Source organism: Etheostoma cragini, unplaced genomic scaffold, assembly GCF_013103735.1.
Source record: "Etheostoma cragini isolate CJK2018 unplaced genomic scaffold, CSU_Ecrag_1.0 ScbMSFa_1523, whole genome shotgun sequence".
Lineage (NCBI taxonomy): Eukaryota > Metazoa > Chordata > Actinopteri > Perciformes > Percidae > Etheostoma > Etheostoma cragini.
Window position 1 is genome coordinate 589,529 of NW_023265587.1, and position 23,874 is coordinate 613,402.

Below are 23,874 nucleotides of genomic sequence, written 5' to 3' on the forward strand. Positions count from 1 at the left end.
TCTGATGGTCTCAGGGTGTCCCCTGCTCTCAGGTGTGAGCTTATGTTCTGATGGTCTCAGGGTGTCCCCTGCTCTCAGATCTGGGCCTTTTGTTTCTCACGGTGCATCAAAACAAACAAGTACTACCATTTGTACTACTACTACTATCACAGTGCAGTTGTAGCCCCTATATGGTTTACTTTAGGGTTCCTCTATGGTCCTATATTCTAAAATGTGACATGTCTTTTTGTATCATAAAGCAGGTCTTAGTGCTATATAAAGACATAAATGTGAAAGTATGAAGCTGATTGCTGATTTCCCTGGGTTTGAATATTGTTGGAAACATTTGGGATAATGTAAGGACACAACCATAACATATATTAAATGTAGGTATAGTCATTTTTAGACATTTGAATGCAGAAATATCACATATTATGTCTTTAATTAACAAAGAAGGTTCCACACAGCAAGCCTTTGGACAGTCTGAAGCTACCACTTATTAAAAAATACACAGAAACATTGAACGTCGTTATTTTGAGTGGTAAAATGATTATTTTAATATTCCAACCACTGCACATTCAGTCTTTTTCACATTGCTTTGGTCCCAAAACAGACATTATTTTAACAACAATGTCAATTATTATTCTCACGTCATCTCAAAATATAACAATACAACATGTAAAATATATTGCACCTATATTTTCTACAAATTCACTATATACAATATAAAAAAAGCAATAGCATGAAATTAGTTCTGTTACATTACAGTAACCACAGTGTGTGTAAACTTAGATTGTCAAACGTGTGTATTATTCACTACCTCGGTGTATTGGACAGCGTGATCTTTGGTCTGTTTCTGCGTTTTCTCCCAGAAATCCTCATCTTCTCATTCAGAGGCTAGAACCTGGTTTCTGGAGCCTGGGGTTGAAGAAGGAGAAATCATCATCATCATCACATTTGATAATGATGATTGTAAATTACACACAGGCCTGAACTACACACACATGCTCAGTACCTGGATGCACTAATGGAGAGAGGTCGGGGCGTGTGTGTGTGGGTATGGGTGTGTGTGTGTGTGTGTGTGTGTGGGGGGGGGGGGGGGCTGTCCATAGAATGGCAGTTGGGGGTTTGGTGCCTTGCTCAAGAGCACCTTGGCAGGACTTAAACCAGCGACCCTCCGGTTCCCAACCCAACTCCCTACGGGCTGAGAATGGGGGACTTGAACATCAACATAACAGAGGATTTACAGTAGGTCCACAAGTTCCTGAATCTCACTGTCGTTGTCTTCTGACAATGACAATGGGTTAAATGACAATGGGTTAAATGAAGGAAAAGAAGACATGTTTCTGTTAAAAAAAGGAAGAAGCAGTAGTCGTTTTCTCATGCAAACTCGGGGCAATGTCCGACAAATCAGGTGCAGACGTCAACGTAACAGAGGATTTACAGTAGGTCCACAAGTTCCTGAATCTCACTGTCGTTGTCTTCTTTGTGTAAATCCGCCATCTTTGTTTTCTCCGAGCTGCTCCGTCCACACATGGGCTTGATCGGACATTACAGTGACTTTTGCATTGGAGCCGGCAGGGTAATGTCTGGCTCCTCGGGGTAATGTCCGGAATCAGCGCGCCTGATTCTGCACTATCAGTATTTCTTCAGATCATTTAACTGTTGTGCGTGGTGACATGGGGAAATGGTTCAATATGAGCTCCAATCAAAGAATATCAATGGCGGATGCAACTAGTAACGCAACTGAATTTAATCGAAATTTCGCAGTAATAAACCAATAGATGAGATGAAACAAAAAGCATGAAGTACAGGACATGGTGATAAGAAATAATAACAAAAATGGATACGTACGTTTCTATCTCTGCTCCTCAGACTGCCTTCAGGGTGGTGAACTGTGACCGTGGTTATAATCTGCAGAACAAGGAATTTGACATGAGTTCACTATTCCTACTACTGTGTTATGCATTGGGTTTTTTAACCAAACCACAACGTGTCTTCACCCTGTCATAGTCATATCTCTTCTCTTTGGACTCGGGGTGCTTGTCGAGGATGTGCAGCACGGCGTCGTGCAGCGTGAGGAAGAACATGGACGACTGGACTTCGTCATCGAAGAAGCAGCAGTCGTGCAGTTTCTTCAGGATGTAAGCTGCAGGAGATGAGAAGACGTCAGTCAGAGAGGTCTAATTGGAATTAATGACAAGTATCGGTCGTGCATAGGGTGCAATTTATGGGATTTATGGGATTTATGGGATTTATGGGATTTATGGGATTTCCTCTCTGGTCTACACATTACAAATTAATTCCCCCCCCCATCAAAGTGTTGAATGCTACGTCACCAACAGACCACTCTGTACCTGAAAAGTATTTCAAATGAAGTAAATCGCTGTAACGTGGACAGTCTATAGTGCCATTGAACTTTAAATTTGAAAAATATTGTCACTGTCAGATGATGGTGCTTTCAGGGTTCGGGGTAGTGGCGTTTAGCCAGTAAAAGGGAGCGTCATGCGGCGATGACAGTTAGGTTTAGGCATCAAAATGTCCTCTTAAGTTCAGTTAAAAGATGGTGGTTAAAACACTCCGAGGAAGTGCTTCCTGTTTATTTAAATTACTTTAAATGATCCAGTTTTATACTTACGATCACAAGCCACGATGTAGACCTCAACTTCAACCCGGATCAGCTCTTTCAGCGCCTGGAGAAAAGGTCAAGGTCAAGGTCAAGGTCAAAGTACATTTACAAACACTCACTACCGCCCCAAAGTGCTGTACAATTATTGATAACAACATAATAAAAGTTCATAACAAATATCCGGAAAACCCATCTAAAACAGAATATGCCAGAAACAACAAAAATACAACAGATAAAAGCTTTGCTCAAATCAATACAACAACAAAATGTCACAGCTTGGCTTGTGTTAAAAGCCAGTGTAAAAAGATGAGTTTTTAAAAGTGATTTAAAACTCTGACTAGAGGAAGCTGCTCTAATGTTCAGAGGGAGAGAGTTCCAGAGCTTAGGACCTGCCACCGAGAAAGCTCTGTCCCCTCTGGGTCCCAGTCTGGTTCTGGGACAGTCTAAAAGCAACTGGTCCTGGACCTGAGTGCTCTGACTGGAGCGTGCAAAACCAGCATATCAGATAAATATGATGGTGCCAGCCCATTCAGAGATTTAAAAACAAACAATAAGATCTTAAAATGGATTCTAAAAACAACAGGCAGCCAGTGGAGAGACGACAGTACAGAAAAGATAAAGATGATTTTTTTTTTAACGGATATAAACATATAGGATATATAAAAGAGCTGCCTCCAACTCACCGTTTTAAGTCCCTTCAGAGCAGAGATGTCTAGAAAAGAGACAGCAGCGAAGTCCAGGACCAGGCTGTGGAGGTCCACTCTGGGAACCACGATGTTGGCGGGAAGCTCGGCGCTCCAGTCGATCCGGACCGGAAGGTCCTTGAAGTCGGTGGGCAGGTCCAGGTCCTCCATGTTGCTCTCATCCTCCGACTCCTTGATGGGTCCACATGAGGTGTTCAGGAAGCCTTTCTGTAACGGTAAAATACTTGTCTATGTTTTTGAATAATTTAAGCAACACATGCACTCTTGCCTAACGTTTCTCAACACAGCGTGAAAGGTGGGAATCATTAAATCAAATGTGAATGGAGGCACACAATCACCGTTTTTCTTTGCTGATTTTGGGGAGTTTGGGTCAAATTTGGTCTACATTTGGATGGAAACTTGATGGAAACTGATGGGAAGCTGGTGAGGGATTCTGAAGGACCCTAAGGACTTTCTTAAGCCATTTTGAGCTCTCCGCGTAGATGTCTAAGCTGCACTCAGGGGACGCAAACATCCACGCTGAGAAGAACGTGACGGGTTTAGGAAACGTGACATGCGGGTTGGGTTTGGGAAAAGAACAACGGGGCTGGCTTTGGTTAAAAAAAAGCTGATTTTCACCCTTTCATCCTACTCGCTACGGCGTAAATTCACACGCAATTGCAAGGTAATGTAAGCATGCAATGCAAGTAAGAAGTCAGATCATGTTCTACCCACAAACAAACCCTCCAGGGTTTGATTGAAACTGAGACCAGATCTCGGTGCGCTTGTTTGGTCCACTTTTGGTGCCCATCCGAGTGCATTGGCCTAACCCTAACCCCTAACCCCTAACCCTAACCCCTAACCCCTTAACCTTAACCCTAACCCCTAACCCTAACCCCTAACCCCTAACTCTAACCTATAACCCTAACCCTAACCCCAACACCTAACCCCTTACCCTTAACCCTAACCGCACCAAGGTGGAAAATGAACTCTAGGGCGTTTCAGTCGAGCTCAATGAGGGCGGTGTGAAAGCCTCCTTGGTGGATTTCCTTTTATAGGGTCCTGGCTCAGCTGCTATATTAACCCCTAACCCTAACCCTAACCCTAACCCCTAACCCTAACCCTAACCCCTAACCCTACAGGGCGGTGTGAAAGCCTCCTTGGAGGATTTCCTTTTACAGGGTCCTGGCTCAGCAGCTATATTCCAGAAGATAGAATTCCAGCCTGTTTTAAATGTTGAGTGGCAAGTAAACCAAAGAAAACAAACCCTCAGGACATCTCAGACCTGCTCGTATCATGTTCACACATACTTGCATCTAAGATAAGTGGAGGTGAACCTTGTACCGTCTGTTGAGCAAAATGCTATCACACTCCAAATATTATTTTATTATGACCTGAATAGATTTCAGACCAAAACAGGAAGAGACAACAATGACAGGGTTCAAATAAAAGGGACGGAGACTTACGGGATTTTAAAAGCATTGTTGTCGTGAAAGTCTTTACTTACTGACGTCCATTGAAGGTCTCCCTTCTTTAGAAGTTTCCGGATCATTCTCAGGGCTTTATTTCTTTTTCTCAACACTCTCAGGGGATTAAATCCAACCTAAGGAACACATGAGAGTGAATGAGATCCTACGTTACAACCTAAAAGAAGCTAAATGGAGCGTTTTCTAAATGAAAGCTTATTTTTGTTGCACTCACAGCTTCCACCAGCTTGCTCCTGAAGAACTCGATGTTGGCAAAGAAGATGGGTGATGGTATCCTGAAGATCTTCACTCCCTCTGGCTCATAAATCTGGAGAAAATCATTAACTTTACACCCTAGTTATAGCCCAAATCAAAGCATAACAAGGCTGTTGAATGGAAAATGCAAAGATAACAGAAGTGATTCTTATCTCCGTTCTGGTTTCCATGAGAACTATGAGAGACATTAAACTGTCAGCACAGGTGTTTTTAAGGCATCCCTCCTCCTGCTCATTCTGAATGAGTGCAATAATAAAATCAACCAAATGGGAGATTCTCGGGACCCTGGTGCTCCCTTGGTCTTAGGTTTGGAACCACTGGCCAAGACTACAATAAACACTGTGTGGAGGAGGAGAAGACTGATGCCACTCTCTTATTTGTCCGTTAAATATGTAGCTGAAGCCTGTAAATTAGTGGGGAAAACCTCCTAAACATCACTAATTAACACATCATGCATCTCTTGTTTTTGAACCAGATTGAAAGAGAGTCTAAAAATGATAATTAGCAGTTAAACGGGAAGGGGGGGGGGGGCACGTGACAATTAGGAATGAAACAAACACTGCTAGGTGGATTTCTTTAACCTTTGGACAGAGTTATACTACATTTTTCTTTCTGTTTTCTAGCCTTTATGCTAAGCTAAGGGGCTAAGGGTGTGGCCCAGGACTCCAGGAAGTGCGCTCAGCCTTGCAGCCAAATTTGTCCAGTGGCCACTTAGGAATTTTTAGTCCATGGACATTTTATATTTGAAAAAAGTGATTATAAAACCTGTTTGTCACCCCAATGTAAAGTCTCTGGAGAAACAATACTGCACATATTCAACAGACATATCACAGAATCAAGCTTTTTTGGCGCATGGGTCTGATATCCAGTTATTATGCATCCATGATGTGGCTTCACATTTAGTGGACAGGTATTAAAGTGGTATTTGTCTTCTTATCTAACTCTATTCCTTTAACAGTAGTCACAAACACACACACACACACAAACACACACACATTGGTTTATTTACATATTTATCATGCTATTTAAGCAGTTGCACATTTATGTGTTCCTAACTAGTATATATTCAAATACTTGTTCTTGTATTTTATTCCTATAATTGCATGTATATTGTATGTATGTGTATTGTATCACAGTATTTCATTTATATTTATAATCTGTGCTGTGTGACTGATTTTGCCGCAACACTGTAATTTCCCATTTTATTGGCATCATTAATATCTATCTATCTATCTATCTATCTTTCTAAACACTTACGTCAGTATAGTCCTTCCTGTCTTTGTAGATATCCGTTCCTTTGATGTTGGCCAGCACACTGCAGCGAGGGCTGAAAAAAAGGAAAGGATATAAAAACTTCAAACCTTTTTAAATCGGAGATAAAATAGATATGAGGGGTTGGTTTTTTGTGTGAGGAACAAGTAAAGATGCCTACAACTGAGCCCTGAGGACCACACTGACCAGCTCCACCCCGAGGCCTGCAGCCAATCCAAGATCCAATCCCAACAAGATGGCTGCAGCACAGGTACCCAACCACACCACCTGGGCGTGGATGATGGGAAGAAACACAAAAAGGGGAAATATGGCTTTTTTAGCAAAAAATGGCAATGATAAACCTTACAGTGCAGAGAGATGTGAGAACTTACACAGTCTGGTTTGTCTCTCCTCCACAGGTACGGGATGTCTCTGAACTGCATCAGCATGCCCTTCAGGTTGACGATGACCACAGCACCCAGCACGGACTTGTAAAATAACAGGTCAAAGGTCAGACTTCAGCCAGTCAAGACTCCAAAGACTTCCCTTGCTTGTTGGTGGATTTAGGGAGACGTTAGGTTTACCTTCGGGAGCGGCTCCAGGAGGAATCCAATGGCCAATGTGACGATCATCACTATGATGGCTGACAGTAAACCAGCTATCTGAAACAGGACAGAACAGGTGTGTTAAACCCCAGAGACGACAGGCTCCTGTTGGACCACATGGCTTAAAGAGACTAATCTGAAGTTAAAGTGTATGACAACTGTAAACCACAGCAGAAAAATGCAGTCCACAACCAAGCTCAACAGAGAAAACCTGTTCATTTCCTCAATAAGGATTTGCCCCTGTAGAAGCCAAAAGTCTAGTTAAGAAAACCACGTTTTATTCACAAGGTCATGGAGAAGTACTGCGTTACCCACAATCCTAAGCGTAACTGCAATGTCTCTGACTGGTTGAGTTTTTCTTAGAATTCTTTATATAAGCATGTAATTTCCCATTTTATTGGGATCAATATCTATCTATCTATCTATTTATCTATCTGACAGTCACTGTTGAGCTCCATTTCACAGTACTAAGAGCCGCAATGCATTTTGGGGCTGTTGAGTACGTCCAATAACGCTCACATCTCACACTGAAACATTCTGCTAATTTAGTCTACATCCAGGCATTTCTTATGTACACAAAATCTACATGAAGCACAATAATATGTGTGAAATAGAATGTAAATGTACTTAGTTACGTGGCTAGAACTCACTGGACTTTGTCTCAGATTTGAAACAAACTTGCCTGGGGTTAGGATTAAGGCAAAAAGGACACAAGGATTTGAGGATGTAATGGTTTACCTGAGTCTTGCCACCTGTGCTCTCTTGCACTGCACTCCTAGAAAGAGCTGTACTCGCAGCGAAAGACTTGAAGGAAGCGCCGAAGATGTTGCTGACTCCAAAAGCTACCAGCTCCTACAGAAAACCCATGAAATGTTGTTTAAACCCGGATTAGATCTGAAGCTTCTTTCTTTAATGTTGTACATTTTAGCATCAGTACGTACCTGGTTGCCATCTATGGTGTAATCGTGTTTTACGGAATAGACCTTCGCCACGGAGAAGGCAACAGCGAAACCTACAATGGCCATGGGAAACGCTTCCACCGCTGTCTCCTGGAAGATGTGCAGATTTGGTGCTATCGGAGACTCGTACCTGAGAACAGATAGTCTGTCGTGTTGAAATGTTTCCCTAATATTTAACATTGATACCATTTAAATTCAGTCTCAGATGATATTTGTCATTGTGGTTGTGGGTCATCAAGTTCATGGTTAACAAAAAGTGAGAACACTATCTAAACATGTTACACCAATACTCAGTGGTGCAAAAAGTTAGTATGCGCTATGTGCACCATGGGGGCGCTAAAGTGACAGTAGATTTTAAAATTGTATATATTATATTAATATTATATAACATTTTAGAGGACTAACAGGCTTGAGAATAGTCATGTTAGCAGGCTAGATAGCGGTTGCTAACACTCGGAATGTAGCCGGCAGATGGGGATTTACGGCTAGCTTAGAATATGCTAGAACTAAGGTTGGTGGGGTGATAAACTGGAAAATATAAAGTAGCATGTACAATAAATGACAAGAATCTGGAAAACATAACTACTGCAATAACTCTTGTTTATAAAATCCTGCATAGATTTGCTACTATTCATGTTAACAGACTGTTCTCAGACTAGCTATTGTTTGCTAACACTAGCAGCTAAAGTGGGGTTTAGGGCTAGCTTAATGCTAACTAACGTTGCCCATAGCTACATTTAGATTTTGGTTAGTGGGTGCAAGGTATTACAAAGCACATAACCAACCCTGTCTCCTAAAAAAGTATGTTCCCACACAACTTAACTCTAAATTCATGATTTTTTCCCCGGACTAGGTTTGTTTTAACAAGTCCGTGTGCTAGCGTACCAGGCGCACTTTGTGAAATTTGTCGCAGTTTTTTAAACCGGGTTAGCGTGAATTGAAACAAATCTACTTTTTTTTTTTTTTATCCCCATTAAACGTGCGGATAAAGATGGATAAAGAAAAGGGTCTTTCGAACAGCAAGGTTAGTTTCAAAGTCCTCAGAGAGGGTTCTCTCTACAAGACTAAAGTTATTTGCACGTACTCTGTCAATCTGAATAAAGTTAGCAACAACAAGTACATCCAGTAAGCTTGAAAAATATCCATGTTAAAGAACATTTAGAAGAGATTAAAAAATGTGCGATTCATTTCAGATCAATCAAGACGAAATATGTTAATGGAGTGACATCCCTAGTTAAGTTAAGTAATAAGTAAAGTATGTTACATAGGTTAAAACAACTTGATCTCTGGGTTCACACGGGACACACACAGCAGTCTTCTGGGTAAATGTCCCATGTCCCTCCTCCGTACGCAGACCAATCGTAATTGAGAATGCAGTTTAGTTGTATGCAAACGCTATTTTTGAGAGACAGGGGTGACATACTGTACACACACAAATTCTATTTTTTAGCTTTTATAATGCAAAATGTCGTACCCTTTTGGAATATGACCAACAACATCAATGCCATATCTTGTCTTGAAGTCAAACGCGTATGAAACTCCACACGCGATGATGGTCTGGGGGAGAAATGACAAAAAGTTGTTAGACCTGACTCCTAGGATTAGCTTCAAAAGGAGAGATATGCACTATCTTCTGGTTTACGTTGTGTAAAACGATCCTTTGAACTGACACGAGTGCTTTCTCATAAGTGTCAATAAATGATCTCAGGAAGCCCATAAATCATGGTTGCAGATGGCACTCCGGACCATCACAGTCATAAAACGTCACACCCCAAATTGTTTCATCATTATTACTGTTTGTACAACTTACAAGTCTATGGAAATCCATGTATGTTTAAGGGTCATGTTGGGCAACGTTGCTTACCATGATAACCTCGATGGGGATGGGCACCGGCAGCTTGGATTTAAATCTGTCGTTCAGCTCCTTCACAATGAACACCACCACCATGATCACCAAGGAGATCACCACGTCACACACGTTGGTGGAGGTGATCTTGTTAAAAATGATCTCCAGGGTCTGAAAAAGTCAACAAAAAGTCAGGTAAAATGGACGAATGACCAGGGGCGGGGCAACGACTGGGGTTTTTGGGGCTCCAGCTCCCAATATTTTCTCAAAAGCCCCCAATCTTTTAAGTTTTTACCACTGGGGAAATATCGCTTGTTCATTTAGTAAACTCAACATTGGTTTCAAGATTAGGAATTCCTATTCCGTCAACATTCGTTAACTTAAAAGTTTAAACATCAGACAATTGCAGCCTGTTTTTTTGGTGGCAGGTGGGACTGAGTGAATGAGTCATCCTCAACATTTATGATGTTTTGGTTTCAGAATGATGAAGAATGAATATTTGATCGGATATTCTCTGAGATTAAAGTGGTAAATTTAGAATTGATAATAATTAGAATAAAATATTTTCCAGTGTGCTTGATTGGACCCTTTGGTGGGCCGTTCTGGCCCACGGATCGTATTCTTGTTGGAGACCCCTGCACTACAGGGTCACTTTTCGCATGGACTTGGCATTTTCATGTTAAATGGCTTGAAAATCAGTGCATATAGCTGCATGACCCAGGCACTTCCTAATTCTGGGTTGAGCCCCTAATCTTTACAACTTCCGACCTTGAGAATGAGTAAGAAAGTTGTTCTGTACTTACATAAATGAGAGAGAGTGGCCCGCTGAGGCCTGGAACGGTCAACCCCAACACAAACTTGAGCTGTGACACCAGGATGTGGACAGCAGCGGCTGTGGTGAAGCCGGACACCAGGGTGTCGGACAGGTACATGACAACAAAGCCCACCTGCAGGACACCCATCGCCAGCTGGAAGAGACAGAGAGGTCATGATGTTGGGATGGTAGTATATAAAAGCCACGGTAGTCTTGCATTGCCAGACCTGTCTCCACAGCGCTGTAGAGTAAGGTCTGGCTACACCACATAAGCATTCTGGGATGGTTGGACCAAGTACACACTGAGATGCACCGGGAAGATCTAGTGAGGTTTAACTATGCATCAGCTGATTTAGATATCTCACGTTATTGTATTGGTTTTTTTTTTACGGGGGTGCAAATGTTCCCCCAGAACAAGTTCCTTCCTGAGACTACTTTGCAGAGCCACCGTCGCTGTGTCGATTGTGATTGGTTTTAAGAAATGCAAACAACCCCAAGGTTTTTTCTCCTGGTCTGTCAATGCGAGACTATCAAAGGGATAGCCGGAGTTGTTGTGGTGAGTGTGTTTCACCTGAATGATCCCGGTAAGGAAGGTCAGAGAAGAAGCCACCAGCACCCTCTGCTCGTCTCGGGTCAGGCCCTCCAGCCCTGTGATGTTGAGGGCCGGACCCTCGTCTGGGACTATCCTGGTGACCACCGAGCCGATCATCAGACACAACACTGGGAATGGACCTGGAGAAAGAGAGATTGGCTAGCAGATTAGCTGAGTTGGAGCCTTTGTGGAGCAGCTAGGGATGCACTCGTTGTATCCCTTACCCACTGAGATGTGTCTGGAGGTGCCCAGGAAGAAGTAAATGACAACAGGAAAGAAGGCAGAGAAGAGTCCGTACCAGGGTGGCAACGAGGCCAGCAGGCAGTAGGCCAGACCTGAAACCCCAAAAACAGATGATGACTTCACTTCTCTGGTAGTTGCTGTTAGCTATTGTACTACTAGTGATTTTTCTAATAAATCAAGTCATTGATCGCCATGAGTAATGGAGGAACTCGTCTAAAGGAATGTTCAAACACAGGATTTTTGTTCCTACCGATACCAGTCCTGTGTGATCACAGATGCATTTGTCTCCTTGCTTTGGTCAGGTCATGCAGTGGGAACGAGGCTACTGATAACGTAACGGGCCAGTCCCAGTGTGTTTTCCGCGTGACAGGGTTAATGAATAATTCATGTGGTTTCCCCCTTTTCTCCCACTCTGGGATGGCCCATGACGTGACAGGCCTTGTTACTGTTGGCTCTGCTGTTGTTGGTCTATGGAGGGCTGCACACAGACTTCTGGGTCACATGATGCCTCCGGCAGCCATTTTGCCAATAACAGAATAAGTTAACCTTTTAGACATTATGTTAAGCTGCGTTCCAGGCAACCCGTAACTCGTGTTTTCCCAACTTTCTACCTGTGAAAGTTCCCTGAAACGGCAATCAGACCCATAACTCAATACTCATGAACTCGCACCAGTCACAGTTTTTGACGTCACACAGACACACAAACGACAACCGCGACCCTGGTTGATGCTGTACGGACGCTGGAGAGAGAAATAGAAATAAATAGACATAAATAGGCGACGTAAAGTAATTTCACACATTGTAACATAACAACACACATACCATTGCGTACCTCTGCAGGTTGCGTTTATTAAATGAAGCCCAAAGTATGTTGCCGACTCGAAATCGCTAGCTCATTTGTTAGCTCATTTGTTAGCCGCTAGCTAGCGCTAGCTAGAAGGGTTTGCGGTGTGACTCGTGACTTGAAGTCGTAACTTACGGGCTAAAAACGGTGTCTGGAACGCAGCATTAGTGCCATTGTGGTTGTGTTGGCGTCATATCAACCCGTTCTCACTCCCAACTCGTAAAATACTCAGCATCGTTACTACTATTTATTTTGAGCTCTTGATTTCCTCTTTAGACTTTTAATTTTAATTATGAATACAACTGTCCTCCATAATAAGTGAGGTGTTTGTCACTGTTATTTTCTCAATGATGATGTTTTCCAGTGACATGGGCAGCTGACATGCATCTATTATCCATCTATTTGGTTTAAAGAAGACATGAAATCTTGACTTTCCACTAGGATACTATTAAAGGTAAAGGTTCACCTTGCAGGACAGCCACCAGTCCCGTGCTGACCCCGGACACGATGTCACTGAGCAGCCACTCTTTGATCCGGTAGATCTTCATCCAGCCGATGACCGGCAGGAGAGAGAGAGCTGCGTTCTTGGCTCGTTTGGCGTCACATCTGCAACAGCCCAGACAGAAAGTCAATGGTAAATGTCTCTGAAGCTTCAGGTTAGGGCTGGGCCGTAATTCAACATCATAATATATCGTCTTTCAATGGAATCGTATCGTGATGAAATCCTACATCGAGATATCGTGATATACAATTACATTGTCTAAGTTGATCATAACAAGCACATGCAGTACTATCTCAATTTTCTCCAAAAATCTGTTTTGTTTTGAGGGTTCATTTGAAGAATTGCGGATTGGTTTTGACATCACACTTTTTTTGTGCATACATGTAAACATAGTACTGAGAATGGAAAAGAAATAGTCATTTTTTCTCCATGATTTCACTTGGTGAGACATTACTGATGCTTATGGTTCTAAAATCTCGATGTAAGAAAGTCTTGTAAGATGTATTTTCAACCCTTACAACATGGCTCAATATTGAGGTATTTGGTGAAGAATATTGTGATATCTGATATATATCTTCTCCATATCGGCCAGTCCCACTTTTGGTATGTTAACCTGAGGGAATCTTTGAAAAACAAGCTCAAAATCATAAATACATTGAGAGAGAGTGCACTGTATTGGAGTATTAATTATTCCATGTATGTCTGTCTACATGGCAGCAGTAAAGAAGAGTACATCGTACTTAAGGTGTCACCAAGTACTACACAAGACAGATACCTCATTTAATTTGCATGCTAAGGCTGAATGTTGGTGCGTGTGAGGCAGGAAACAAGAAGAAGAGTTGGGCTGAAGTAACGCATCGCCTCGTGGGGGAATGTAACTGAGTACAACTTTACTCAACGAGTGTACTTAAGTACAAATTTGAGATACTTTACTTGGGTCTTTTCTTTTCATGCCCCCTTCTACTTCTACTCTGCTACATTTAGTTTGCAGTTTCTCAAATGTGAGGATTTTTCTGCATTGAGTACTTTCACTTTTAATACTTTGAGTAACATTTTCAACGCAGGACTTGTACTTGTAACAAAGTAGTTTTACAGTGTGGAACTAGTACTTTTCCATAAGTAAAGGAGCTGAAATACTCTTTCCACAACTTGTAGAGGAGAACAAGGTCAAAGGAGTCACTTTTTTTAAGCGTTTTACGTCTATGACAAAGCAAATATGTATTTATTTAAAAAAGTCATTGTAAAGCATACTTAAACCTTCTCAACATTTACTTTTACAAAGTTCTTACACAACAAAAGTCTCACAGACAGGTCCGATCTTTGTCGATATGAATTTTACCAGATGAATGTCAGCGGACCGAAATGTCAAAAATAAAGTAAGTACAAGGGATATATATTGTATATATACAGAATACACACTGGATTGGACTCAATGCATTGGGCTACAGTGTTATTTTGGTACATTAAAGCAAGCTAAAACCAAAAGCTTTATAAAATGTCATGATTATACCTCCATTTGACTGTTTAAACGGAGCCAAGCCTCAAACAAAATGTATTTCATGTATGAAAAGTATATATAGATAAACAGTATGTCTATACATGCAGTGTATCTATGTATACAGTATGTGTATTTGATTGATCACGAGTAATCTCAAATTTGAATTACCAGGATTTACTTTAACTAATTAATAAATAATTGCATGACAAACTGGTTCAAAGAAACAAATTCTTCAGTTTTGATATCTCAACCATTACCATTTATTAAAGAAGTATTCATCTTAATTTGGCGGGGCAGCCATGTGAACTGCAGCACTAGAAGGCTTAGGAGCAGCTCCTGAACCAATGAATAAAACCAATGTACTCTTAATCTTTTTGCTGTTTGAAGTCTTCAAACTTTTGGAGTGTCCTTTGTTTGAATCCGTTAATAATTTCAGAAAAAACGCAAACAATTTGATCACAAAAAAGCATCTTTTTGATGCTGCTGTAGCTTTTTCAAAAATAATTGTCCAAAATTATATGAAATAGCTTTTTTTTTAACTCCTGACACAAGAAGAGTAACTCCACCCAGAAACTCAAGTCCTCTGTCTCGTTCCCCGACCCCTTTCAGTGTCTCGGCCTAACCAGACTCCAAGGGTCAGTTGTGATGACAAATGAGTGAACAGGAACTCAAAACCAAGTGAAAGTGGGTTCCTTACGTGAAGTAGTCCTTGACGTGGCTCAGCATGGTCTTGCCGTGCCTGTAGACCTTGTCGTGGTCCTGGGCGAAGGCCTCCTCCGAGTACAGCGGCCGGGCCACCACGTACTGCTTCGCTCCCGAACGCATCATCTCTGCTGCCTGGGGCGCCGCTGCTGCTGCCTCGTTAGTGGCTCTGAGACCCGTTAACCACATTAGGTCAGGAAGAGGCTCCCGTCTTGCTTTTGAACAGCACTTATCAAATCACATTAACAGGGAACTACAAAGGGACCAGGCCCGCAAACATAGGGGCAGGTACATGAGCCAGGTAGGGACTTGTCAGGCTCTATTTGGGCTCTAGAAACAAGTACACCACAGAGGCTTGGTGTGGAGGCTTTTAGCGCTGAAATGTGTCTCCTTCTGGATCAACTGGAGCCAGAACTTACCGGAGAGGATTAAGGGCCACATGTGGACAATGGATTTGGGTTCTGAGTTGAAAGTGCGAGGCACGAAAGCAAGAAGAAGAGCAGGACTTTGGGAAAGCATCACCTCGTAGGAGACAACAGGGTCAAAAGAGTCGCTTTTACAACGTTCTGCTTCTATGAATAATTAAAGGATTAGGGCCACATGTTGAAAGTCAGAAATCTGAGTTAAAAGTCAGATTTCTGATGCCTTTTGCATATTGTGGCCCTAATCCGTTCCATACAAAGTCAGAAAAAAGACTTCGTATGGAAGACCTAACCCCAACCCTAACCCTAACCCTAACCCTAACCCTAACCCCTAACAAGTCAGACTTTCACACACATCTTGCACATGTGGCCCTGATCCGCTTCCATAGAAAACACATCAGCACATCTGGACTTCTGCTTCTGATTTCAGAGATTTTACAACCAACAGTACAGTTTCTTTATCCAGTAACTTTCACATCCTGGTGTAAAGCAGTGCAGATTGTCCCACGTACCTGACAGTGTCCTAATCTGTCTCACATCCAAACCGTCCCCTCCGTCTCCTCCTTCCTCGTCCTGCTCCTGGAGATCTACTGCGATCTCAGCTGGCTTTGCCGTCCATAAATGCCCCTCTCTGCTGCTGCTTATCAAGGCTGTAATTATTAACAGCAATTATGATGTTTGGCACAACAGCTCCGACGGACGCCTGCTTTATCCTTGACCATTGTTCTTACTGATAATCTCTAACCTGCAACTTTCAGTGGAGGTTTCTTCCGCCCCCAGAGAGCCTTTGGAAGATACTGCACCGATGGGATGGGGAGGAGGTGGATGTAGGGTCATCGGAGTGGAAAGCAAGTAGCTTTTCAGGATGGAAAAGTCCACTTCAAGGGGAAAAATACCCTGCAGGAACCTAGATTCATTTATCCAGCGCGCGATAAGACACACTGATACTCTGATATCGGCCCAGATAACGTAAGGGGTCAATCTGTGAGTCATCTCAAAACTCAACTGACCTTTTTATGTTTTCAGAGAGAGTTTTCCTTCCGCTTACTGGCAACACCAGGCGAAGGGATAAGAAACAGCACAAACTGTAGGAGTGGGAGGTGTGTGTGTGTGTGTGTGTGAGGGGGGGTTTTGCTGGTTCCAGTGCAATCTTATCGAAGTGTCTACTCAGAATTAAGTGGGGAGGTAAGGCCTGCCCCCGTTGTTTGTCCAGGATCGAGCTCAGTTCAGACCAGGTTCATGGGAAACGTGCGTGTGGGAACCCAGATGTGTGAATACATGAATACATGAATACATGAATGCATCTCCTTGTGACAGTACATGACAGAAAACGTGCATAATTGTGAATGCACGTGTCGTGTTTTTAAGGTGTGCATTTGTGCTCATGTGTGAATATGGGACTGTGAGTGTGTCTTCTCACTCACAGGAACAATAACTCCACAATCACACAAATAATGATAATAAACTATATATATATATATATAATAAAATGATCTGATTGGATGGCGGTGATCAGGTGGTTTCGGCCGGCCTTTGTTCTGTCACACCATGCTCAGAGATAACCGATTGATATCTGATGAATGCCGGAACAAATGATCCGTCAAGGTCAGCCACTTTCCACCTGTTGTGATTTTATTTCCATTGATAAAAAAGAGAAACAGGGACTGTCCAATCACAGCTTAGCTGTGATTGCTTAGTTTTTGCCTTTCTAAAACCTGAACCACAGGGTTTAGTGAGAGCTGGGTTTGCATCGAGTTTGTCTCCTCAGTCCATTTTTTGATGTCCAAGGCCCGGGGACACAGTTGGACGGACGTCAGGGCGATGGTGCAGCACTCCCCCTGGCTTAAATCGGGTCAGGTTCCTCCAAATTTCCCAAGTTTTTTGTCTTTAATGCAGACCTTATCATCAGTGTAAGGTCCTGAAAATGTCTCTGGCCTTTTATGATCAGTTGAAGTTGAAAATCGTTGCACTGACAGCATTAATGAGGACAAATGGTACACAATCTCTGTTTAAGGCATAGAATTAAATACATTAAGCTACACATTTTTGGGTTAAGCTGAACTGTGTGTTATCACACTGCAGACCTTAATTGACCCACATTTGTTAAAGGTACGTACATGCAGTATTCTCCTAAAAACAATGGGCCTAATCACCAATATCTTCCTAAGAATGTTCTTACCTTTGTTCTTCATAAACTTCCTAAAGAGTTGTTTCTACCTGTGTTCTTCGGCTTGATGAATCCCACTGTCCCTCCCACAGACTGGATATATATATTGATATAATGAATATTAAAAAATGAAGGGTCTATGGTCACTCCCCGATGGGAGTCGGGTGCAGATTTGAGTCGTGCATGCTCAGATTTAAACGTGTCATTCTGAACTTTGTGAAAATAATTTTGGGTCTTTGATTGATAGCTAGCTATAGAGATAAAAGGGGGACGACATGCAGCAAAGGGACGCAGGTTGGAGTCATGCGCTGGGCCGCTGTGGTAAGGACTGAGCTCCCCCCCCCGCCTCCCATTCCTTTCTTATCAGACAGAAGAGAATGTACTCGTACTACCATAAGCAGCCAAAAAGATCAAGAAGAACTTGCAACTTGTCCACACAGAGTGTCCTGGACTGTCCTGCTAGGTGGACAGAACGTGATGAGACGGCTACAGGGGGGCTGGGGAGTCAGGGAAGACATGGTCTTCACACTGCAACACTGTAAGGGCTCTGCTCTTGTAGTCAGGACTGTCCTCGTTACAGGAGACGTGGATCTGTCCTGGAAGAGGGACACATATGTGTTACAACATCACAACCCTGGAAACAGCTGTTTGTGTCCCACGTTGACCTATTGGAAGTCATATATAATGTAACTTAAGTTATACATATATATATACATAGCAGTCTTCTAAGGGGTCAAATCTCAAACCTAATTGTCCCCCAAACCTAACCAAGTGGTTTCATGTCAATACACAACAGTAACCATGAGCAACAGCCGTTGCACATCGTGAATGTAATGCAGTTTAGTTGTTTGGGAAATGAAGTCTTTAGGAGACAGGCTTAGAAATCAAGGTATTAGCCAATTGTCCAACGTGGAAAGACAGAGAAAATGGAGGAGACACAAAGATCTGACAACCCTGACGCTTGAAGGTAGACCTTCATAGACCTTGGTAGACCTTGGTAGACCTTACTAGACCTTCTTAGACCTTGGTAGACCTTACTAGACCTTCATAGACCTTGGTAGACCTTGGACTATGAAACCTGAACCCGAAGCAGCTATTAATGCAATTAAACCATCATTTATGTCATTATTTACACTTTTTCCTACAGTGACATCAAAACATCGTCAATGCAAAAGGCCCATTGACACTTTGAACCCCCCCCCCCCCCCCAGGTGCCAGGTGCCAGGTGCCAGGTGTGTGTGTGGGGGGGTGGGGGGTGTTCAGAGACACCTGTTCAGAGATGCTTTGATTAGATTAGATGGAAAAGCTGAGACAGCCTCACTACGGACAGCAAGCAGAGAGGTTTGGGGGAACCGTGCGTTTCATGACCCATTACATGAAAACTAGATTTTAAATCAAAAAGAATTAAAGTCCATCGAAAGAAATGTAGATGCTGCTTCAAGTGATTCTCCGATTAAAGATTAAAGACAACGTGTGGACTCAACACTGTCGGGAAGTGAGGCTCAACACACTGAAGGTGTTTTTATGGCACATTCCACACAATAAACAGTGACGATAAGGGTTGGTGTACGAGGCAATGCTGGGGTAATGTACCGTTATGGACATTTTATACCCAAAAGCATGGAAGACTGTAAAAATGGATTTGGGTTTGGAGTTTTTTCTCAGAAAGTAGACGGGGTTTTCTTTAAGTTAACCCTTGTCTTCCCGTTAACCATGAACTTGTCCTTCCGGCTGCTTTTCTGATGTTTTTGACGCTGTTTCTAATTTATTTGTCACTTTTTCCAGCTTTTGGTGCTTTTAAAAAAAAAATCTGAGCTGGTTTAATAACAGGTTTTACACTTATTCTTGGAATTCATGGTCAACAAACCTCATTTACATCAAATTATACATAGGTTTACAGTTAAAAAGGCAGAAATTATGAATTATTTTAACTAGTTTAAGAATTCAAATGCTCTAAGATTAAATAAAACACCCAACAATTCAATGAAAGTAGTCATTCATTTTACCTGAAGAATGTTGTATGGAATCATTCACGTTATTCTTGGGCAATTTGCTTGTAAGAAATCCATATTTCTGATTTCTGAAACAGGTAAATTTGACCTGAGGACAACACAAGGATTAAAAGACAGACTTCTGAAAATCAGAACTCAAATCCTTGTTTTTTTTACCCTAATCCTAAAAGTACTCGACAGATTACACACAGTAAAGTCAAAAAAAGCAAAACATAAAGCATTCATCGTAAAGATAACACATGCAATCAAAGATCATTGACAATGGCGTGCCAATGGAGCTCAACAGCACGGCTCCAGACGTCCACTTCTGCAGACATGTCATGCAATTTCCCAGTTTTTGAGTTTTTAAAGCCCCCTGATGCAGATGCAGATAAAAGTGTAAATGTGAAGCAGTTAAAATCTGATTTATGGATGCAGACAGGTCACTTAACTCCCAATCAGACCTCCTCGTGTAGGTCTACAGGTGCCTCCTCTGGTCTTTATGTATTTGCCTAGTGAGAACCGCCAGGGTGTATTTGGACGCCAAAGAGGAGGACAAGGTTTACAGGTTCACACGGGCTGGGGGGAAATCATTAATAACAGTGAAGACCAACATGAAAGGTAAGGATAGATCCACACGTGAGCCGAAAGGTCGGTTTTTATACCACGTGGATCCCTAAATCCCACTGGATGTTGGAGACCATCATCCAGAACAGGGTGGATTATAGAGAATTTAAAAAAAATTACAAAAAATTACAATATTTAGAGACAATGTCAAGACATTCTAGATTACATTTCCATTTTTTTTAATTTTATTACAGTTTTTAACCCTTGTATTGTCCTCGGGTCAAATTTGATCCATTTAAAAAATAAAGTCTTTATCAGAGTAGTGGGTTTCTTTCGACAAATGTTGAGAAAAATAACGCTGATTCTTCCCCTCAACGCTCTTCAAAGAAATAAATGAAAAGACCACTATTTTCTTTAAATTTGGATAAAAAAATGATTGAAAGAGCGTTGAAAAAAAGGGAAAAATGTGCGCAAAAGCTTCAAAAACATGGGGGGAAAAAACCACAATAACACTAAAAGGTGCAGAAAAAGTGACAAAAACATCAAAGATAAAAGCAACTAAAGTTTTGAGAAAGACAACCAAAAATCTTGGAATAATAAATCAATGCAATTTCGTAAAAACAGACAGTTGCACTGTCGACTGGAAGACAACACAAGGGTTAAGCAGGATTAACTGACCTAGTCATAGGCGTCCGTCTTGCAAGTGTTGTGTTTTTTTGAGACAAGTTGTACAAATTTTAGTTTTAATTAATTAAAAAATATTTTTTTTGCACAATAAGAAATGTTTTTAATAAGAACACGTTAAAATATTAACATTTTGGTCGTCTTTTTTTAACCTTTTGTGTCTTTCCTCCGATGACTTTGTCACTTTTTCAACGTTTGATGCCTTCTTTTTAGCGTTTTGAAATTTCTCCCCAAATTTTTTTTTTTTTTTTTTTTTTACATTTGTCACTTTTTGGACCTTTTTTTCTCACTTTATTTGACATTTAAGTCACTATTAAGTCACTTTTATTGACTTTTTCATCTAATTTTTACACTTTTTTCCCCCCAAATGCTATAATATTGACAAAAAAACTGAAATCCAATGAAAGTAGTGACCTGATTATTAATTTAAATTGTTGGGAACCATCCATGTTACTTTTTTGGACAATTTGTTTGAAAGAAACCCAAATTTCTGATATAGAAACTTCTTGGAAAGGGGTCCAATTTGACCCCAAGACAACAGAAGGGTTAAAAAAAATGAAAAACTGATTAAATTCGAGGATAAAAGTGACTATACTAGAAGAAATGACCAATTATTTAATTAAAAAGAGAGGTGTCCGGCAGCAGGTGTTGGAGACAGGTGGTGGGAAAAGGCCAGCAGCGGGATGCAAGGCCTTAAAAAGAAATTACAAATAATTACAATATTTAGAGACAATGTCAAGACATTGTCAATTACTTTTCCATTTTTTAGTTTTTTTTTACAGTTTTTACGCAGGATTAACTGACCTAGTCATAGGCGTTTATGTTACAAGTGTCATGTTTTCTGAGAAAACTTGTAAAATTGTTGCTTCTAAGTTGCCTAAATTTTGCCCAAAATGCAATTTAAAAAAAATAAATTGCACCATAAGAAACGTTTTTAAAGTGTTGAATATAATTGTTTCTATGGAGATTGTCCATCACATTTTTTTTTGTGAAGCATATAACACAATTTAAATGTTTTTTGTGAAAATGAAACAAAGTTAAAAAAAAATTGTTTTGGTTTTGGCTAACAATAAATAAAAAATTTGTGATCATAATTTTACTTTTTTTTGATATGTCGATCAGAAACAAGAAGAGAAATCAGACCAATCACAACAGCTGGTCAGTCTGATGTCATGCTGCCTCAGCTCATTAATATTCATGAGCTGGGTAGTGGATACTGATTACCAGGCTCTCATTGGCTAGCTGTTAGCCAATGAGAGTCCAGCAGCTTAGCTGGTTGAATAGCTATGAGAGCCTGTTTCAACTTTTTGGACATTTTTGTCACTGCATTTGACATTTGTTCACATTTTAGTCTTTTATTAACATTTTTCTCTTTTCTTTACCCTTTTTTAAAAGTTCTTTTACCAATTGTTTTTTCTCCAAATGCTATAAAATTGACAAAAAAAAACACAAATCCAATGAAAGCACTGAACTGATTATTTATTTAACTTGAGAGGAGCGTTGTTGGGAACCATGCGCGTTACTTTTTTGGGACAATTTATGTAAAGAAACCCAAAATTTCTGATATAGAAACTTCTTGGAAAGGGGTTAAAAAATGAAAAACAGATTAAATTCGAGGATAAAAGTCAAAGTGGGAAGAAATGACCAATTATTTAATTAAAAAGAGAGGTGTCCGGCAGCAGGTGTTGGAGACAGGTGACAGGTGAAGCCCAGCAGCGGGATGCAAGGTGAGGTCATTGACACCCTCCAGCAAATAGCCTGACCCATTCCCTTTAACCAAATGACCAAGATGGCAGCCGTTACAGTAGCCTTTTGTCTTTTACTGTGGGAAACAACTACAAAGTACTGCATTTCCTTCTACTTTATACTTCTACTCTGCTCCATTCCTGAGGAAACTAGTTTACTTTTCACTCCTCCATCTTAGCTCTAGTCAGAGACGCGACGAATGAAAAAGGAGAGTCCTGCTCATTGTTCCTCTTATTTTTTCCCTGTTTTGTTCCTCTTATTTTTTCCCTGTTTTGTTCCTCTTATTTTTTCCCTGTTTTGTTCCTCTTATTTTTTCCCAGTTTTGTTCCTCTTATTTTTTCCCTGTTTTGTTCCTCTTATTTTTTCCCAGTTTTGTTCCTCTTATTTTTTCCCAGTTTTGTTCCTCTTATTTTTTCCCAGTTTTGTTCCTCTTATTTTTTCCCAGTTTTGTTCCTCTTATTTTTTCCCAGTTTTGTTCCTCTTATTTTTTCCCTGTTTTGTTCCTCTTATTTTTTCCCAGTTTTGTTCCTCTTATTTTTCCCTGTTTTGTTCCTCTTATTTTTTCCCAGTTTTGTTCCTCTTATTTTTTCCCAGTTTTTTCTGTTCTGAAGCAGGAAATGACAAATTGCCAACATGCTCTGATAAAATTTAGCTTGCTCCTAATCTGGGTTAATTTAACGTTAAAGTGGATTTTAAAATACAGACTTGGATAGTTACAGCTCTTGCTTTCAGGGCTCGTCCGGGAGTTGAACCAACGACCAACGAGCCACGTAAAAGCATCAATATAGACATTTTGTATCAAGTAAATGTGATCAGTCAGTGAGTCGAAAGGCAATTGTTAAGTAGTTTGTTTGGCATGTGGTGTTTTTACGGCTCCACTACCAGATTGAGCTTTCTGCCTGTAGTGGACGAAAGACTTCTTTTGAATCAAAATATTTTACCAACATTGAAACTTGAATTTTTAAAACGGAAATGCAGCTTGGATTTGTCACTGACTTAAAAGGCTTTGGTCAAGTAGATTGAATTCACCTTTCCGATATCAAATTTACAGAAGGAAACAATTTATACAAAACATTTTTACCAAAACACAGACTTGATTTTGTCAGTATAAGGTCATAGTAAAATCGGGGGAAGGAGGAATTTTCGAGCCCCACCTGCCCTCATCACCCCAACACAAAATGCTTCAGGTCTAGGGGGGTCATAGTGTAGTAGCAGATTAGAAATGTATTTTGGCCCTTAACCGTTTAAGAATTTATAAACTAGCATATGTATTTTTAAATCAATTCTTTTAGGCTCAGGAAGCCAGTGTAAAGACTTCAGAACTAGAGTCATGTGATCCAGTTTCTTGGTCTTAGTGAGGACTGGGGGATGTGATCCAGTCTTTTGGTCTTAGTGAGGACTGGGGGAT

At 41.0% G+C, this 23,874-nt stretch overlaps 2 protein-coding genes and 1 long non-coding RNA gene across 3 annotated transcripts in view; 2 read left to right on the forward strand and 1 right to left on the reverse strand.

Moving 5' to 3' along the window:
- Positions 1-51, forward strand: part of LOC117939984 (E3 ubiquitin-protein ligase Hakai-like) — a 9,696-nt gene extending 9,645 nt beyond the window's left edge. The window contains exon 9 of the mRNA XM_034865360.1: positions 33-51. Coding sequence (XP_034721251.1) covers positions 33-51 — 19 coding nt within the window. The remainder of the gene's footprint in view (positions 1-32) is intronic.
- Positions 52-508: 457 nt separating this feature from the next.
- Positions 509-16,097, reverse strand: LOC117939990 (chloride anion exchanger-like). Its single transcript, XM_034865367.1, has 21 exons — positions 15,824-16,097; positions 14,885-15,058; positions 12,654-12,793; positions 11,325-11,435; positions 11,080-11,240; positions 10,498-10,662; positions 9,713-9,865; positions 9,323-9,405; positions 7,831-7,978; positions 7,628-7,741; positions 6,869-6,946; positions 6,677-6,772; positions 6,466-6,572; positions 6,291-6,360; positions 4,993-5,085; positions 4,799-4,894; positions 3,292-3,519; positions 2,618-2,672; positions 1,983-2,128; positions 1,834-1,893; positions 509-897 (listed from the first exon to the last, which is right to left on the reverse strand). The coding sequence occupies exons 2-21, from the start codon at positions 15,013-15,015 to the stop codon at positions 877-879; spliced, it is 2,256 nt and encodes a 751-aa protein (XP_034721258.1). The 5' UTR covers positions 15,016-15,058; positions 15,824-16,097; the 3' UTR covers positions 509-876.
- LOC117939998 overlaps positions 12,267-23,874 on the forward strand; it is a 14,147-nt gene continuing 2,539 nt past the window's right edge. Inside the window, exon 1 of the long non-coding RNA XR_004655690.1 lies at positions 12,267-12,354. This is a non-coding gene — a long non-coding RNA (uncharacterized LOC117939998). The remainder of the gene's footprint in view (positions 12,355-23,874) is intronic.

Bases quoted from the DNA above. Each gene is read 5' to 3' on its own strand.
- LOC117939990 (XM_034865367.1), bottom strand. From the start codon at position 15,015: ATGATGCGTTCGGGAGCGAAGCAGTACGTGGTGGCCCGGCCGCTGTAC. The intron at 12,794-14,884 runs GTAAGGAACCCA...GGGCTGTTGCAG, and splicing joins CACGTCAAGGACTACTTCAC to ATGTGACGCCAAACGAGCCA. The intron at 6,773-6,868 runs GTAAACCTAACG...TTATTTTACAAG, and splicing joins TCCTGGAGCCGCTCCCGAAG to TCCGTGCTGGGTGCTGTGGT.